Source organism: Sphaerodactylus townsendi, linkage group LG04, assembly GCF_021028975.2.
Source record: "Sphaerodactylus townsendi isolate TG3544 linkage group LG04, MPM_Stown_v2.3, whole genome shotgun sequence".
NCBI classification, from domain to species: Eukaryota; Metazoa; Chordata; class Lepidosauria; order Squamata; family Sphaerodactylidae; genus Sphaerodactylus; species Sphaerodactylus townsendi.
The window spans coordinates 58242111-58260363 of NC_059428.1; the positions used below are offsets into that span (position 1 = coordinate 58242111).

General features: G+C 40.5%; 1 protein-coding gene across 4 annotated transcripts in view; it reads right to left on the reverse strand.

The window, feature by feature from the left end:
- Positions 1-18253, reverse strand: part of SAMSN1 (SAM domain, SH3 domain and nuclear localization signals 1) — a 353573-nt gene that overhangs the window by 19447 nt on the left and 315873 nt on the right. For all 4 annotated transcript variants that reach the window (XM_048494497.1, XM_048494498.1, XM_048494496.1 and 1 more), the window contains 3 exons: positions 9488-9559; positions 8840-8995; positions 1692-1830 (listed from right to left, as the gene is read on the reverse strand). In XM_048494497.1, coding sequence (XP_048350454.1) covers positions 1692-1830; positions 8840-8995; positions 9488-9559 — 367 coding nt within the window. The remainder of the gene's footprint in view (positions 1-1691; positions 1831-8839; positions 8996-9487; positions 9560-18253) is intronic.

Consider the following 18253-nt stretch of genomic DNA (forward strand, 5'->3'; position numbering starts at 1 on the left):
AATTCTGACTAGATCATGCCTCACATAATTTATTAACAAATGTTGCAGGATAATCTTGATGCACTCCTCCAAGTCCTGAAACAGCAAAAATGCCTTTAAAATGATAAAGTCCACATTAGCAGAGAGCTGTGAAGATGGAGCCTGGCTTTTCTTTGGGGCTCATTGAAATAAGACTAAAACCCAACAATGTGTGCTTTGAATGCTTCAATTAAATTATTAACTGTTTAATGTTTCCTCTTTATTGAGGCGGCCAAGAACAAGAGTTTGCTGTAGATATCCTAAGCTATGCTAGTTAGGGGATTTCCAAACAATGAAGCATTTGCAAAGGGGGAAAGTTTTAAGATTTCTAGACATCATTTTGTCAGAGCCAAATATCCTGCATCAACACATCTGAGCAAACTCTGCTACGATCCCTTTAAATATGCTTAAAATAACAGCATAGGTACCTTAATTTTTTCACAAAACAGTAAAAATGATCAGGTGTGAAACTCTGAAACCCTGGAGAGCCACTGATAGTCAAAGTTACAATACTGACCTTGATGGACCAATGGCCTGACTCAGATTAGGTTAAGCTTCATGTGTTCATGTGTGTTCATATCTAACATATGAGTTCTAACTTCCTGGGTTATTATTGAAGCACAATGTACATGAAAGTCTTTGAGCACTCCCAAGTATAACAAAACTCTGGCTGTTCTGAGTTTACTGGGCCGTGTGGTCATGATCTGGTAGTTTTTCCTCCTAGCTTTTTACAAACCTGTCACAGTGAGATGGGTCTTTCTGCATGGCACAGTGTGGAGTGAGATGGGTCTTTCTGCATGGCACAGTGTGGAGTGATTGTATAATGGGGTATATGCTTTGTCTATCTCATAGGAAGTAAGTCACATTTACGTGTGTATGGGTGGAGTTCATTTACAATTGCACTTGCTGTTGCATTTGGAATCACATTCACAGCGGCATCTGTAGTCCATTTCATATGTGGATGGAGTTCATTTACGGTTGCATTTGCGTTTGCCATTTGTAATCACATTTGCAATCTACTTGCATTTATGTAGAATACAAATGCCCCACCACACAATCATTCCACACTGTGCCACAGAAAGAAACACACTTCACTGTGATATGCCTCTGACTACAGCCACACAGCCCAGAAAACTCACAACAAACAGTTGACAACACATATTACAAAGTATTATTATATTATAAAATAAAAACTACTTTAAATGATCACAATCTAGTAAACATCACTGTGTGCTTAATCAGAATAAAATCACTGAATTTTAGAAAATGTAAATGTACCTCTGTGTTGAACTGAAGCCTGTAATTTTACATGGCTTTTTCAAACTTAAACATTATAGAATTATGTTGCTTATTGTCACAATAATTCTTTCTTGATGGGGGATGCCAAAAGTGTTCAACTATTGGAATTTTAATTCTGTGGGAACACACTTAAAAATTAATAAATCCAGCTATCTCTAAATAGAGCTCTGCTATAAGAGGGAGTGGTGTATCATATCTAGCCCTCTTCTCTGCTGATGTATTAATTGGGCTAAGAGATAGTGATGTGCCCCAATAGTTCAACTTGATGGCATGTTCTTCCCTTCCTTATTTACAATTGTTTTTGATAAATTAGGATATTAACTTAATTATAAGAAATAATCAAGATATTAAGCAGAGAGTAGTTTTGTACTTACTTGATGAGCTCTGACCACTATTAAGACTATACAGACTGTCCATGGAATCACTGGTTTTTAAAGAAGCTTTCTCAGTGTTTGATCCTCCTCCAGGGTCACTGTCTCTGTTACAGCTGCAATCTTCTTTTCCTTCCTCATTCTTTAACAGAAGAGGAAAGAGTAGTTAAATAATTAAAAAATACGTGATTAATGCACTTTTCACTGAATAGATGTGCATTATGAAAGTAGTGTCAAAAGTTATGTTACTTTAGTCTGCTTCCTGATTGTAAACTGGACCAGACTCATTAAAATATTCTGGGCTTCCAGGAAATAGGGATGGTACTGAGTTCCATCCAAAAACATATTTGTGGCAAACTGGAACTATAGAGCAAATGGGACAAATTGGAACTGTAGAGCAAGTGAACTGGAATCTGAAGTGGGACAGAAGGTTTCTCATCCCATCCCTTGAGAATCATTAAGTGGGGGTCAGATGATCTTAAAGGTGCGATCCAGTGAAACAATGCACAGAGGTCTTAGAAGAAGCCATTAAGTGTGAGGACCAGCTACCTGCCTGAGGTGAGATCCCAAACCAGTCTCAAGACTAATGCCAGATTCTTATCATCTTTGTATGTGTAATGTGATAGTGTGTGCGTAGATGTGCGTGCGTGTGTGCGTGCGCGCATGGGTGGGGTGGGGGCTGGTGTTTCTCATGTCAACACAAAACCTTTTTTTATTTCAAATGAAATGAATTTTAAATCTCACATGACCAATGACTAATATTCTGTTTAAAATGTACAATACAAAAAGAAAAATGATCGGTGTGGCAGAAAGTAACAATGAACCAGAATAAAAACTTTCCACACCAACTACTATCAAAACTGTATTAAATGTGAAAGGTGGAGCACAGTGGCAAGTCACAGCACAACACTACGGAGGGTGAACTGAGTAGGGGAGGCAATATACCTAGGATCAGCCCTGTGATCTAACCCTGGATTTTTGAAAAGGTGGTAACAGGATTTCAAATTGTTTACAGAACAAAAAGGATGTGCCATCAAGTCACACCTGACTCATGGTGACCTATCCACAGGACAAGAGATAAGCAAAGGTATTTTGCTAATTCCTTCATCCATGCAGCAATTTCTGTCTTTCTCAGTGGTCTTCCATCCAAGTGTCTATCATGGCCAACCCTCCTTAGCTTCTAAACTCTGATGAGTAAAGCTGGGCTATTCAAGCTGCTATTTATAGACTATTTATTCAGGCTGTTATGGAATGGTGAATAAAAGGCTTTTTGCACATCCTCAGAGGAATACATTCTTTGAAAGGTGGCTAGAATTAATTTTTCTGCTCTTACCCTTGCTTCCCCATTCCACCCTGGTCCCACTAAGTCCTGCAGCAAATTCTTCACTACAAACAGAGGAGAATCCCAAAATAGTATGCTTCATTTTTGACACATAAATATAACTACTCTGGTTAAACTAATAATAGGTCCAGAAGCTCCTAGATTCATCACTGTCTTTTGAGCTTCAGGTGACAGCAGTGACCACGAGGGCAGTCCAGCAGCTCCATCTGGTTTCCTAAGTCCACACATTTTTGGCCAAAGGGGACCTGGCCACAGTGTTACACACTCTGGTAACCTCCCAATTGGATTACTGTGATGCACTGTGGAACATGGAGTTGCTGCAGCATGCAGCAGCTGGCTGTTAGCTGGCACATCTGGCCAGATGCACATCACGCCAGTACTTAAGGAACTGCACTGGATACCAATTCACTCCTGGGCCCAATTAAATGTTGGTGTTGATATACAAAGACCCAAAATGACTTGGGCCCTGCTTACCTGAAGCAGTGCCTGTGCCTAGGCACTGAGATCACAGGAGAGGAGCTACTGGCAGTACCTCCCCCCACTAAGGGGCAGGGGCATGCAGTCAGGTTTTTTTCTGTGATTGCCCTCAGGCTCTGAAATAGTCTCCTCTCAAAGATTCACCATGTCCCTACCCTTTATGGGTTTAGGCATATAGCAAAGACCTTTCCTCTTTATCAAGACATCTGGTAGGCTCCCTAGAAACCCCCAAAGTTGCTGGTCTAGGGGGATGAAAGTTATTTTAATTTGATTTTTATTGCTGTTTTAATTGTTATATTTTATTTATAATTATTTAATTATGGTTTTTATTTTTTAACCTTTGGAAGCCAACTAGAGATGCTAGTATGAGGTGGGGTATAACTATCATAAACAAATAAATAAATTAGGGACTGTAAAAGCTGCACTGCTCTCCTACCTTTGGCATGCATTACTGTGTAAGCTAAAGAATTAAGCAATCACTTCCTAATGAAAGGGGAAACAAAGGGGAGCAATTTCTTCACAATGTTTCATTATTACAAGGAAACATGACATGCACACTAATCAAGAGATAATGTGCACCACTTGGAAGGATAGAGTAAATGCACAAGACTATGTCACTGGTCTTAAAAAGTTAACCAAGTTGATTAAGCATCTGTTCCACTATGTGGAAGAGGTCCAGAAGCTAAACATTGGGTGGGGATTCATACAAAAAAACACTGATATGAAAATGAAGACAGTGTAGCCAAAACAACATACAGTTTTGTGGCATCTCAAAGATTAATGCATTTATTGGGTTCATGAGCCACAGCACATTTTTTCAGATGATGCCAATTCAGATGCCTAATTAAACTAAATATTAGTGTGATCATCCGAATGTGGATCACTATATTAGCTATGGCTGGTAAGAGTACACCAAACTAAGATCTGAAACCATGGTATGAAGTTGATTTATAACAATGCAATCTACAGAGAGCCTGAAAGGACTGTGGAGGCTGTATGCCCCTGCCCCAGTGTAGACTCTCTGCTGGTGCAGGGGCACTTACACCATGCATGAGATATCCAGGTGCTGATACTGCCTTGGTACTGGAACTCCTTTGGCACACGAGCCTGTGCCAGTGTCAATGGGAGAATTCTTTAGTCAGCTTCCTGAGACCTTTTGGCCCAGGAATGTCCCCTTTTGCTTCTGGGGACTTATGCCACCAGAAATGTGGGGGTTTGTAACTGGAAGGGTAAGTTTCCTCACTTTTTCAGCCTCCTGTGCTGCTGGGTACATCTTTGGAGGTGGCAGGGCTGTGTCATGCCTGGCTGTCACCCACTCATCCCTTCCCCATCCTTTGGATTGGGCTGTTAGTCACAGTTAACTATGGTTCCGTATGACAGCCCAATGTGGATATCCCAATTTAATTTTGGCACTGGTGCAGGAAATGTAGGCCAAAGGGCAAAGGTGACAAACTGAGCACTTGTTGAGGTGACTGTTACATTATTGTGCAGAAAACACATATGCACACATATCAAAGAGTAATCTACTCAAGCAGAGACGGACTGGTATATGAGGGATGGTAGCTGCAGCTGACAACCACCAAGAGGATTTGAGAGGCAAAGAAAGACATGCTGTTATACAATGTCATTTCTGCTGAAATAACCCAAAGTAACTGTCACGTTAGGGTTAAACTCTTAGGATACATCCAAATCCTACAGCATTGTCTGAAAATTATGATGTCACCGTAGGGTTTTTGGGAGAATCCTAGAGCATCGGCCAGGATATGATATCTCTTCCATTTTTTTTCTAGAAGAGATACTATGTTGTGTGAAATAAAGTTTTGTATTGTTTAAATCTGCTGTGCACAAATTTCATAGGATGATTCTAGCTGACAAATAAACCAATCCTGACACAGTTTTTCCCAACATTCAAACCATTTTATCTCTTATTTCTTCTCTTAGAACAGAAGGAGCCTGATCATAGAAAAATATAACAAAATTGTGAACACTGTGGGATGCAAGTGTCATTTTCATTTGTATGTTCTTTGTATGTTCCAAATTGCTTCCTTTTTACAGCTCAAACAGCTTGTGTGGGGGCAGGGAAGGGATTTGGAATTGAGGAGCAGGTGGACAGGGAAAAGGTTATGCACATTTTCTCCAGAAAAACCACTGCATTTTGTTGTATTTCTAAGTTGTAGTTCAGTCCAGAACCTCAGCTTACTGTTTCTGGATCAGATAACTGAATTTCCAAGTTTCAGTTGCCTCACTATTTGGAAATAAATAATTGCTTTCCTACCATAAAATCAATAGTTCAGCTGCAGGATATTTATTACTATATCCAACAATTTTACATTCAAAAACAAATTTGGTAAAATGATCTTGCCAAAAGATTTCTGAAAGTCCATGTGGCCAATATCAAGGGTGACTAAAGTGTGTATGAACACAATACAGAACACCATGAAATGTAGTTTTTTCTTAAATTGGAGCAGAATGTTGTAGTCAGGATGTTGGCTAGAGTGGGTTGTAGGGTGCTCTGTATTCCAGCCTTGACTCAGCTATCCTGGCTCCCAATTTGTTTCCAAGCCCAATTCAAAGTGCTGGTGTTGATCTTACTTATTTATTTATTATTTATTTATTTCCATTTTTAAACCGCTCTCCCCCGGAGGGCTCAGGGTGGTGTATATCAATATTAAATATAAATACAAATATAAAAACAATCTAATAACAATATTAAATTCACAGAATTTGAACAATTAAAAATTTGCAGATGGCAACTTATCCCAACCCCATTCCTGCCCACGGGAGACCTAGGTGGTATGAGGGTCAGATGGTCATCCCATTTGGCCAAAAGCCTGGCGGAACAGGTCAGTTTTGCAGGCCCTGCAGAAACTGTGAAGGTCCCGCAGGACCCTGATCTCCTTAGGGAGCCTGTTCCACCAGATAGGCGCCAGGGCAGTAAAAGCCCTGGCCCTTGTTGAGGCCAGCCAGATCTTTTTTGGGCCAGGGATTTCCAGTAGGCGCTCCTCCATAGAGCGAAGGGCCATAGCAGGGCAGTACGGGGAGATGCGACCCCTCAGATATGTAGGCCCAATGCTGCTGATGGCCTTATACAGCTTGTACAACTGAAGCTCCTATTCCCATACAAATCTATCAGATTGCTGAGGCCATATTTTGAGGCTGTGCTCAGGTGTTTGAGCCTTCTGAGAATAGGTGGAAGGCAACCCAAGGGAGAACACCAAAAACCTGGATCTCTCTCCCCAAGGATATTTTTCTGTCCCTTTCTGCTAGTGGCCTTTTTTGCACAGAACAAAAAAAAAGTCTTGCAGATGTTTAGAAAAACCTGTTTGGTTTTTCTATTGCCAGGTAAAGAAGTTCTATTGCAAAATAGAAGTTCTATTGCAAAATATTGCCAGGTAAAGAAGTTCTTTTTCCTGCCTCCCCCTCCTCCACTAGCCGACTGAAGCTTGTCAGTTTCATTTTGTTGCAACCGAAATTTTATGCTGCTGCAGAAATTCTCCGTCCCTCCCTCCATTTGCTGAAAGTTTCCCACGGAGATTTCCTCTGCTAGCAGCTCATCCATGTGTGATTTCACTGTAAAAAGCACATGAATAAAGTTTGTTTTGCCTGGCAACCCCACACAGTCACTTTTTCTTTTTTCTTTTCGTTTTGTTTTTAGGGAGGTGTCTGCTTAGCTACAATGTTATGATATGAGAAGTGCAGCTGCTTGGAGGGCTGGTCTGCCTCCCATTGAGAAGCAATTGCCTGACTACTCATTGCTTTCAATCATGAGTAGACACCTCCCTCAAAAAAACCCCCAACAAAAAACAAGAAAAAGCAACACATGCGCGGGAGTCATAACAAACTTCATTCATGTACTTTTAACAGTGAAATCACACGTGGATGAGCTACTAGCAGAGAAACCTCCACTGGACAGCAAATGGAGGCAGGGATGGAGAATCTCTGCAGCAGCACAAAATGGCGGGTGTGAGTGATGAAAACAAAAGTAAGAGGTTTAAAATTATTGGGTGGGGAAAAATATATTTCCTGCTTGCCTGCTCTCCTCACACAAGCAGGAAATGACTTGACCCCATCTTGGGAGAAAAAGATAGCTACTTGAGTGATTTTCGAAAAACCCGGGTTGGGAACTGGCTCATCACAGCAATCTTCATTGCCACATGAGACACAAATGTTACACAGTTTAAATGCTTTTCTTTACAAAATTCATGGTGTTCCTCAAATTGCTATTGAAACATTTAATCCGGTCTATTCTTGACATGCTTAGTACAGTACTAACAATACATGAAAGAACAGCACCCTGATTCTAAACCATGCCCTGTTGTCTTTGTTCACCAAGTGGGTAACTTTGGCAGTCATGAGTACACAGTCACTTGAAGAGATCTGCTATTGTCTCCTAAAAACACTTTTTCGGTAGAAAATTTGTGAGGAGCAGGTGAGGACTACCCAGGTTTAGCTCTTAAAGTCAATAACTGGAGAAGTCCTATTAGTTCCATTTTGGTCTCTCTTTTCCCTCCTCACCATATGCAGTCCATATTCTATATGAATGAGAACGATGGAAGCATCTTCCATCTTTCTCATCCTCTCCATTATAAGAGTCTTATTGAATGACCAGCCACTATGAACCATGACCCAGACAGTGCAAGTCATACCGATTACTCAACATAAGAACATAAGAACATAAAAACAAGCCAGCTGGATCAGACCAGAGTCCATCTAGTCCAGCTCTCTGCTACTCGCAGTGGCCCACCAGGTGCCTTTGGGAGTTCACATGTAGGATGTGAAAGCAATGGCCTTCTGCGGCTGTTGCTCCCGAGCACCTGGACTGTTAAGGCAGCAACCACAACAGCAACCACAAGAGTATCTGAACTGTTTCTTACTTCATAAGGAATTGCAAAAGAAGACATTTGAGTCCCTTCTGATACTGATAATGTATGGAGATATTTTATGTAAACAAGGGATGAGGGAAGGGAAGCATTCTTGTTAAAAGGACATCTTATATGTTACTTCAGTTCAAAGATGCTTATGTCCAGTAACAGGATGTACACTTAGCTGGGTATGAATATCTCTACAAACACATCCAATCAAACAAATGGTTGACTCTGAGGTCATGAGTGAGTGGGAAGAGAAAGCTTTAATGAATGACCCTAAGTCTACAGCTTTGTTTTCAAGAACTTCTCTAATGTTTGTTGCTGTCATAGTGAGTGACCTCTTTAGGATCCAGAATTTACACACAGATGACTATGATGTAGTGGAATAGTTTACAGAGTGAAACTCTGCAGAAAGCAATCAGTAACCATATTCATGTAATCATAACAAAATGTAGCCATATGTTTACCATGTCCTCTGAAAATGCCTTGATGTACTTTTTCCCCATCTTTTTCTTCATGGTCATGGAAATTGCTCGCATTTTCTTTCCAAGAGTTCCTCCATTATTTGTGATTTTATTTTGTCCTTGTTCTCCACCATCACATACAGTCTCTATTTCACAAATCTATGGTTTTAAAGAAAAATAGAAACTTGTGAAAAGTTGTAATAAAAAGCCAGGAGGTAGTGTATTCAGAGTCAGTTTAATCCTAACATTCACAAGTTGAATGACATGGCCATAGAGTGCTTTGCCAATTATTCTTTTCTAATTCAGGCTGAGGTTTGTTTATAGCAGATGGATCATAAAAGCTCCATTGTAGCCCAAGTTTGTGTTTGGGCATGCTATTGCAGTCTTCCAAAATCATGAATGTGTCATAGATTACAAACAATATTACAACCAGCTATTACATCACACTGTTGTTCACACAATGTCAGTCAATACGTCACTCTCTAAAGGACATCTAGAACATTACACTTGCCCAAGCACAGTTAGGTCTTAGAGTTCTGGGAAGATCTATTTTTCCACCCCCCACAACCAATCATTAGCTGGGAGCTGCATCATTTTTACAGAAGTTAAGAGACCATAGTGTAAAAGAAGTAGATGGTGCAATATACAAACCTCAGATGAATCATCTGGTTTTGATGATGATGAATGTCTGTTATGGTCAATGTTTCCAAAGCTGTTTGCTCGCTATGAAAAAGAAAATATGTTTATACATACAATCTCACTCATTTTTAATTTTAAAAACTGTTCGATTCCAAGATGCTGGAACTGTACCAAATGGAGTGAAAATATGTTTACAGATGGAGTGAAAATTACTAGGAAGAACATTTATTAATGTTTGTCATGTATCTGGGGACTATGGTGATAAAAGTTCCTGGCTGAAGCGATTAGAGATTTGCAGATTTGGAAATTAGCAATAACCATCTTGCCACACTCATCTCAACAGAAAGATTCACTGTCAATATAAAATGGATTCAATCCATACTGTTGTTGTTGGACCAACTTAGGTTTGGGCTAAGGGACTCTGTCTGGAGGACAGTGGTGACTCTGTCGATCTCATTCAACCCTGGAGGTGCCTAGCAATGCAGTGCCAAAATTGTGTCGGCTCAGTGTACCTGCAAGGAAAAAGAACCACGTCTGGACTTGTCCCTCTCCAAATCAGCCTTACATAATGGGCCCTTCCGCACATGCAGAGTAATGCACTTTCAATCCACTTTCACAACTGTTTGGAAGCAGATTTTGCCATTCCACGCAGCTGCAAAGTGCATTGAAAGTGGACTGAAACTGCATTATTCTGCTTGTGTGGAAGAGGCCAGCGTCTCTCTCATTCCCTTCCTGACAGGATTAAGTGAACCAAATTCCCGACCTAAAAAGCATTCCCATCTCCAGCCCTGTACCATACACCCCTGTGAAGACAATAGATATGTTAATGTGCTTCCCTACCCAATGTTATCCTAACCAATGCTTCTTCCTCTGACTAATACCTTTAATGACTGCCTCATTTGCATTGCTATTGTTCTACAGCTGTAATGTTTTTAGCTGCCTTCCCCCTTGGAGGCACTCTTGAGCTTGGAACATTAAGATTATGCCTCAACCCATTAGATCAATGACCCAACCATTAAGGTTGATGTCTGTCTTTTGTCTTTTCCTGGAGAGACAGGACTTCTTTGTTCTGGGAGATTAAGTGTCAGTATGCATAACCCTGAGGGGTCCCCTTTTCCCTATAAGAAGCTCCTTCACCCAGTAACCAGTGTTCAATATTTCTGGGCACCTCTCTGTCTGTAATATTGCTCCACAATGCATTATTCTTCCACAGCTAAGCATGGGTTGCTCAGCTCTGTTCATTGGACCATTCAGCTCCAAGATCAGATGCCTATGACCCTTACTTCCCCAATTCCCTCCTCTATTACAGATCTATCCCCTCACAACTGCTTATGTTTTAGGACTTTGTGTGTGTTCTGCTGCTTTGATTATTAGTGCTTGTGTACTCCCATCATCCCTAAATAAAACTATTAAACTTTATTCTCTCTCCTGCAAGGTTCCTGTAAAAGCTGAGTTCAGTATATACAGGCATGATATCTTCTTAGTGGCAGTGACATCCTATGCCTCAACAGTAGAAAGCAAAAAGCAGGAAGAATTTGGGTTGGGCCAATGATATGGTTCCTTTCCAGTAAATCATCATCTGACTGAGATGGAGAGAAATAACAGGAAGGTCCTGGCTCCTCCTGTATCTGCTTAACACAGTATGCAGGAAATGTGAGCCAGGCCCAAGAGTCTAGAGCTGACATTTTTGGAGATTTGGGGGTGAAGCCTGGGGAGGGTTTCAGTAGCAAGGGCGCTCAGAAAGGATATCATTTCATGCTGCAGCATCTGCTCTAGAAAGCAGCCCTTTATCCAGGGAAACTGATTTCTGAAGTCTGGAGATAACTGTAATTTCAGCAGAATTCCAAACCCCTCCTGAAAGCTGGCAACCCTGCCTCAAACTGCAATCCAAATGGCATTTCTGTGGAAGTAAGCTTTCTTGAAATCAATGGGATTTTCTTTCAAGTAGATATTCTTACAATTTAGAGTGCATGTGCAATTTGCATCCTTTTTTAATTATTGGTTCCCTTAATTGAATGTATTCCAACTGAGTATTTTTATTGGCTAGCTGTTAACCTTTTTTCTTTATATAAAAAAGCTAATGAGAACTGATTAAAGAGCCCTTTAGCCTCAACAGTTAACATTTTATTTAAAGATTTTCTATATTAACTCAATGAACAATGTCCTGAGAAGTGACAAGGGGCAACTCAATAGTGTGATATAACACACAGCCCTGAGGATTATGGGTCTATCAAGTAAGATTAACACCTTTTGCTGACTTTTCATTCTTGCTGAGTGTGCCCCACAGCATTGTGGATAGGTGGAAGAGAAGGAAGGACAACAGATGACTGGAATTCATAACAATGCCAGTTAATTTGGAAGCAGGCTTAGGGCAAGATACAAATTTGACATCCGGCACCTTTCTGTAACACTTCATAATTTTAGCAGCCCTGTTAGGACTCCCCATATATTGCTGATGTGCCAGTGGGCCACTGAGGAGCAGAGGGGAAATAATGCTTATCGTTGCTGTTCTCATAAACAGCCGGAGCTCAGGGAAATCAGTTACTCCTTCAGAGTCTCAGAACACTCTTATATCCTCTTTGAACAGAGGCCTTGGGCTCTTTTGTCATGTACTGCAGTGTTGTTCTATACTTATTAAACATTAATAAGGGCTGCAAGACTGTTTCCACCGCTTGAGATAATGTGCTTTGTTCCACAAGACAGCACAAAGCAGGGCTACTTCAGCAATCCTCAGCCTTAACTATTTTCCATTAAACAATCAATACAGCTGCCACTTCTTAAAATGCATTCAACTCCCGCAGCAACTGTATAGGGGAGGGAAATCCACCGAAGAACTAAGTACCACAACAGTTTTGCTTCTGCTAGTGCATGTCGGCCACTGCATTAAGCTCCAGCAAATACCTGCTTAGTTTAGCTGTTGGAGTAATGTGCAAACCTTATTTCCAGTTTCAGGAAAGCTTTTAAAGCAAATGTGAGTCCATTGGAAAAGAATGGGCCATTGATTTTGACATGGGTATTCAGTATCCCATAAAATTAAGCGATTCTTTTTGGCAGAATGGTTGCATTAAGCAAATTAACCTCCTTGAACATAAAAATGTATTGCCAGAGGGAAAGGGCTGCTTGCCCCCATTAAAAAGGGAGAAGCAAATATATAGAGGGCCAAACACTCCCTTTGAGCCTTGACATTTTTTTTTTCTGAGTAGGTGATTCATGGGGGCAAGATCCATACAGAAACAATACTTTTGAGTCAATTTGTTTGGGCTCATGACTTTGGCACTAGTGGATAAAAGCAGCCATTTGAATATGGAATAGTTTAATGGGTTTTCCAGCATTTTCCTTTTCTCCTTTTTCCAACAGTTCAATTTATACATGCAACCTTATTTATGTGGGCCAAATTATACTCCGCCCTCCTTTTGCCTGCATTTACTCCATAGCTCAGGATCAATTCTATAATTTGATAGGAGGAGAACCTGCACTATAGAATTTTAGAATATGCTCTCTTGGGTCCATTTTTATTTGATCTCATACCCTCTGGAATCTATCCTGATCTGAAATAGATCCAATAGTGGTTTGTTCTCTTCCTTGCTGCTCTTTGTAGCCATTCTCACTATACCAACTCTCCTATCACTTTGCAAAGACTGCCCATATTTTTGATTCTGCTAAACCAATCGTCCTTTTTTCTATTAAGTGGTATACAATTGGCAAGGACAGTTCCTGAAAATGCTGTGGCAAGGCTGGAGATCTTGGAATTGACTTGGGAACCTACCATGTATTTTGTCTGTATCACTTGATGCCAGCATTCAAGCACTATTCATTTTTGTAATAAATATGAAGTTACCCTTTACTGGGAATGTCATGGATTGAACTTGGCATCTTGCATGTGCAAAATGATGCTATGAGCTTGTGAATTCATACAAAGCACTCAAAACTGTTATTCAGTCCTTTCCCAGTTGCTGGTTTGATTGACGTAAAAACAAATGCATGTATCTCTCATTTTGGAAACAGCTGATGGTCAAACCAGAAAGTGATTTACATTATAATAGCATTTTGACCTTCTTGGCTTTTACAATGCATGTGTGGTTTTGGTCAGAGGATCAATCACTGTTTCTTTCCATGGCTGGAAGATTTTTAAAAACATGTAGATGTGTTCAGCACTTTTATTTGTACTTGGGTTTTCTTTTCCTTCACTTTCATCAAATCCTTTGGGAAATCAGTGCATGATGCTAAAGCTGTAAATACCTATTAGTTTAGATACTGACATTATTATATTTGCATTTTCAATCCCTGTCTAAATAATCACTAAATCTCCATTGCCGGGGGTGGGGAAAACTGTCTGTAGCTCTCATAAAAAGCTGGTTCTTCTGGAGAACTATTCAAAATTCTAGTATCATATACTTGAGAAGTAATAATCAGCTTCTAATAATGGTAAAAAATAACACTGTAATGTGGCCCAAGAAGGTCATAAACTACATTTCAGTTTAGACTGTGTTAACTAAAGAATTATCTTTTCAGCCCATTAACATTTGGTGAGAGAAACAGTCCCAGTATTCTCAATATAACTCTTCTACAAGCGTAGTTGAAATTGATGCTGTGTATGTGTATGCATGTAATATCTTTACACTATTTATTGCACTGCCCCTGTGGTAAATATTCACCTCAAGTAAGATTGGTGTTTGCTGTGAACACACCCAGTAAAGGTCTTCTTGGACCACTGAAAACAAAGGATAATTCAGTAGGGGGGCATTTTCTGAACAGAGCATATTCATCTACCTGGTTTCATGTCACTGGGCTTCATTTGTCCCTAGTGCAAATCTTTTCTTCATATAGCCATGAACTGTTTCATCACCATAAGTGTTCCTTTGGAACCAGGTTTCAGTCTTATGATAGCTGTTGCAAAATTTTAGTAAGCTATTCACATCTCAGATCATCAGCACTCTTTTTTTCATTTCTGTGTTTTCTCATTTATATCTTAAAAATATTTTTGGTTTCATTATCTTCATTATTTTGTCCTACTTAAAATTGTGCATAAGAATCCAGAGAACAATGGAACACTTGTTTGATTGGAGACAAGGAATACATCTATCTACAGAAAATCTTTGAATGAATGATAAGTATGTCTGCTTGAATATAATGTATAAATGGACCATGCCAATATCAGCAAACTGAAGTACATCGTATGTAATGTCTCTAGACTATATTTGACAGCCAAAAACGGAACCGCGTTACCCCATATGTCCCCACTAGACCTCTGCGCTCAGCAGAGGCCAATTTACTGGTAGTCCCTGGCCCCTCAATGATGCGGCTGGCATCCACTCGGGCCAGGACCTTTACAGCCCTGGCCCCTGCCTGGTGGAACACTCTTCCTCCAGCTGTCCGGGCCCTGCGGGATCTTGGTGATTTCTGCAGGGTCTGTAAGATGGAGTTGTTCCGCCAGGCCTTTGGAGTGTCCAGCCGCTGAAAGTACCCCCCCTCTCTTTCATTCCCATGGAAATTTGGGTTCATTATCATCTACAGAACCCACCCTTTCTTCTCTCCTCTTGGGAGGGTTTAAGAAGAATTTTAACGGGCATTGTTACATGTTAATTGCTGCATCTTAATTTATATTATTGAGAAATTATTGTATTTGATTTTATGTTTATTTGTATTTGAATTTTATGTTGTTCACCGCCCAGAGCCCTTCGGGGATTGGGTGGTATATAAGTTTGAAAAATAAATAAATAAATAAATAAATAACAGCTACATTATCTTAAATTATTTTCATAAAAAGAGTGTGTTGAAAGGTAGAGGGGAGGAAATCTTTAACAAGTTTTTTTCCAGCACAGCTTTAAGTCTAATGGGTTCAATCTTATGATTGAATGAACAGAAGAAGCTAGATCAAAGGCATGTATTTTGTTTTCCCTTTCCTTTGCAGCTACACAACCCTCTCCAAAAAAACACTTAAAAAATCTCCTGCTTAGAGTCAGGTGACTCTCATGAAAAAAGTATTATGATGAAGGTTGTCAGCTATAAAAATTTGAATGAGGAAGGTTCACTTGTGTAGGGTGTCTGATGGCCAGCAATTCCATCCAGCCAATCCCCAAAGAAATTGCATAACTTATTAATGTTATTAATAAATATATATTGGCATATTTTGTACAGTATACCTTTTTTTACAATATACCTGTACTGTTGCTTATCTACTGTTTCCCAAAGGATTTTACTGTAGATGCAAGGTTTGGTGTCTAATCCTTACAAATTAACTTCCATGCTTTCATACTTTTCCCTGTAGCCAGGGTAGCAGAAAGGTAGCAGAACGGACTGGGCACACTACCCTGCACAGTTGGGTGCATTTGCTTTGACAGTTGACCTTATTGTGTTGCATCCTAACAAAAGCCTGGCTCAATAGGCTAAGAACCACCACTATTTCATGGCACCTCTGGTGAAAAAAAAGCAGCATTTGACACAATGTCTTCTGTGTATTTATATTTTTATCCTTCTTTTACTCCAAGGGACTCAGAGTAGGATACATAGGGGGTTTTTTAACCTCCATTTTATCTTTTCAACAGCCTCTGAGGCGGACAGATACTGAATGGCTCAAAGTCAGCCACTGAACTTCATGTCTTTGCAGGGATTTGAACCCAAATCTATTCCAAAATTACACCGTTTGTAATTTGTACATTTCCTCACAGAACAGGACTTTCAGTGGCTCATCATGTTTTCTTTCATTTCACATTAGTGCTAGAGAGGCCAACAAAAACAAAAATGTAGTGGTAATGGGTGATTTTAACTATCCCCATATAAACTGAAAAAATGCATGTCAGGTCATAGTAAGGAGAGAGCATTCCTGGATATGCTACATGACTGTGGCTTATAGCAGATGGTTGTGGAACCAACCAGAGGAGAGGGGAACCTAGATCTAATTCTATGTGGGACCCAGGACCTGGTGCAGGAAGTCAGTGTTGTTGAGCCGATAGGGAACAGCGACCACAATGCTGTCAGATTCAGTATCTCTGCATGCGAACAAGTGACAACTACTAATGTAGTTACATTTGCCTTCAGAAAGGGAAATTTCTCAACTATGAGGGGGATAGTGCGCAGGAAGCTGAAAGGGAAAATCAAGAGAGTCAAAACTGTCCAGGATGCTTGGAGGTTATTTAAAAACACAGTCTTAAAAGCCTTCAGCAAGGGTATGTGTTCTGCAGGTTAGAAATGCAGCTTCAGCCCCAAAGAAAGCCACCATGGTTAACAAGAGAGAGGTTGAGGAAAATTAATCAGAAAAAAAGAAATATGTCTTTTAGAAAATGGAAGTCCAGTTTGACTGATGAAAGAATATGAGAGGGAACACAAATGGTGGCAAAAGAGAAGCAAGAAGTTGCAAACAGCAGGCGAGGCAGAAAGGATTATGAGGAACGGCATGGCTTGCCGAACTTATCGATCGACCCAGCAACAAACAGCGTCTCTTCAAGCGCTACAGGAAAGCAGCAGTGAAGCCAGCAAGGGTAAAGGCAGTAGGTCCATTAGATGACAAAGAGAACCAAAGGGTGTGCTTCTAAAGATGACAGGGAGATTTGCAGAGAAGCTGAATGAATTTGCTTTGCATGCTGTCTTCACCCAAGAGGAGGTGAGGACAATCCCGACCTGCCTGAACCGGGCAAGCTTCTTAGGAGGCTGAGATCCGAGGAACTGGCGAAGAATGATGGTGGTACGGACAAGGAAGGAAAGTTCTGGCAGCCATTGATAAACTAAATGCCACCACCAAATCCCCTGGCCTGAACCGCATTCATCCAAAGAGGTTCTTAAAGCTCAAGCATGAAATTGCATGATCTTCCATCACTTTAATATGCAACTTATCCCTGCAATCCAGGCTCCATCCCTGAAGACTGGGAAGATGGCCAATGTCAATACCAAGTGTCTTTAAGAAAGGATCTAAGGGGGGACCCGAGAAATTACAAGGCCAGTCAGTTTGACATCTGTTCCACTAGGTAGAATTAGTAGAAGATCTATCATTAAAGATAAGAATTATAAAACATGTAGAAGAAGCAAGACCTGCTGAGAAAGAGTCATCAGCATGGTTTTTGCAGAGGCAAATCCTGTCTTTACAAACTTACTAGAGTTCTTTGAGGGTGCATAAACAGAGCATGTGGATAAAGAAGGGGAACCGAGAATTAGGACATTCTTGTCTACTTGGGATTTCCAAAAGGCTTTGACAAAGTTCCTCACCAGAGAGAGACTGTATGAGAAAACTCAGCAATCAAAAGGAATAAGAAGGGGAAGTCCTCCTATGGATTAAAACTGGTTGAGAAACAGGAAGCAAAAAGAGTGCGGGTGTGAATGGGAAATTCTCACAATAGAGAGAGATGTATGAGGAGTGGTGTCCCCTGTTGATCAGTGTTGGGGACCACAGTGCTCTTCACCCATTCAAGCAAATGACCTGGAAGTAGGGGTGGGTAGCGTGGTAGCCAAGTTTGCAGATGATGATACCAAATTATGTAGTATGGTGGTGAGAACTCTGCAAAGGATTGCTAGAGAGCTCCGCTGCGGACCTTGATAAATTAGAGTGAGAGTGGGCTAAGAAATGGCAAATGCAGTTCAATGTAGATACAATGCAAAGTGATACACATAGGGGCAAAAATCCAAACATTAACATACACGCTTCAAGGAAGTCAGTGCTATCCCAGTCAGAGACCAGGAAAGGGATTTGGGTATCTTAGTTGATAGTTCCATAGGAATGTCAAAAGCTCAATGCATGGCTGCAGCTGTGAAAAAGGCAAACTCTATGCTGGGGATAATTAGGAAAAG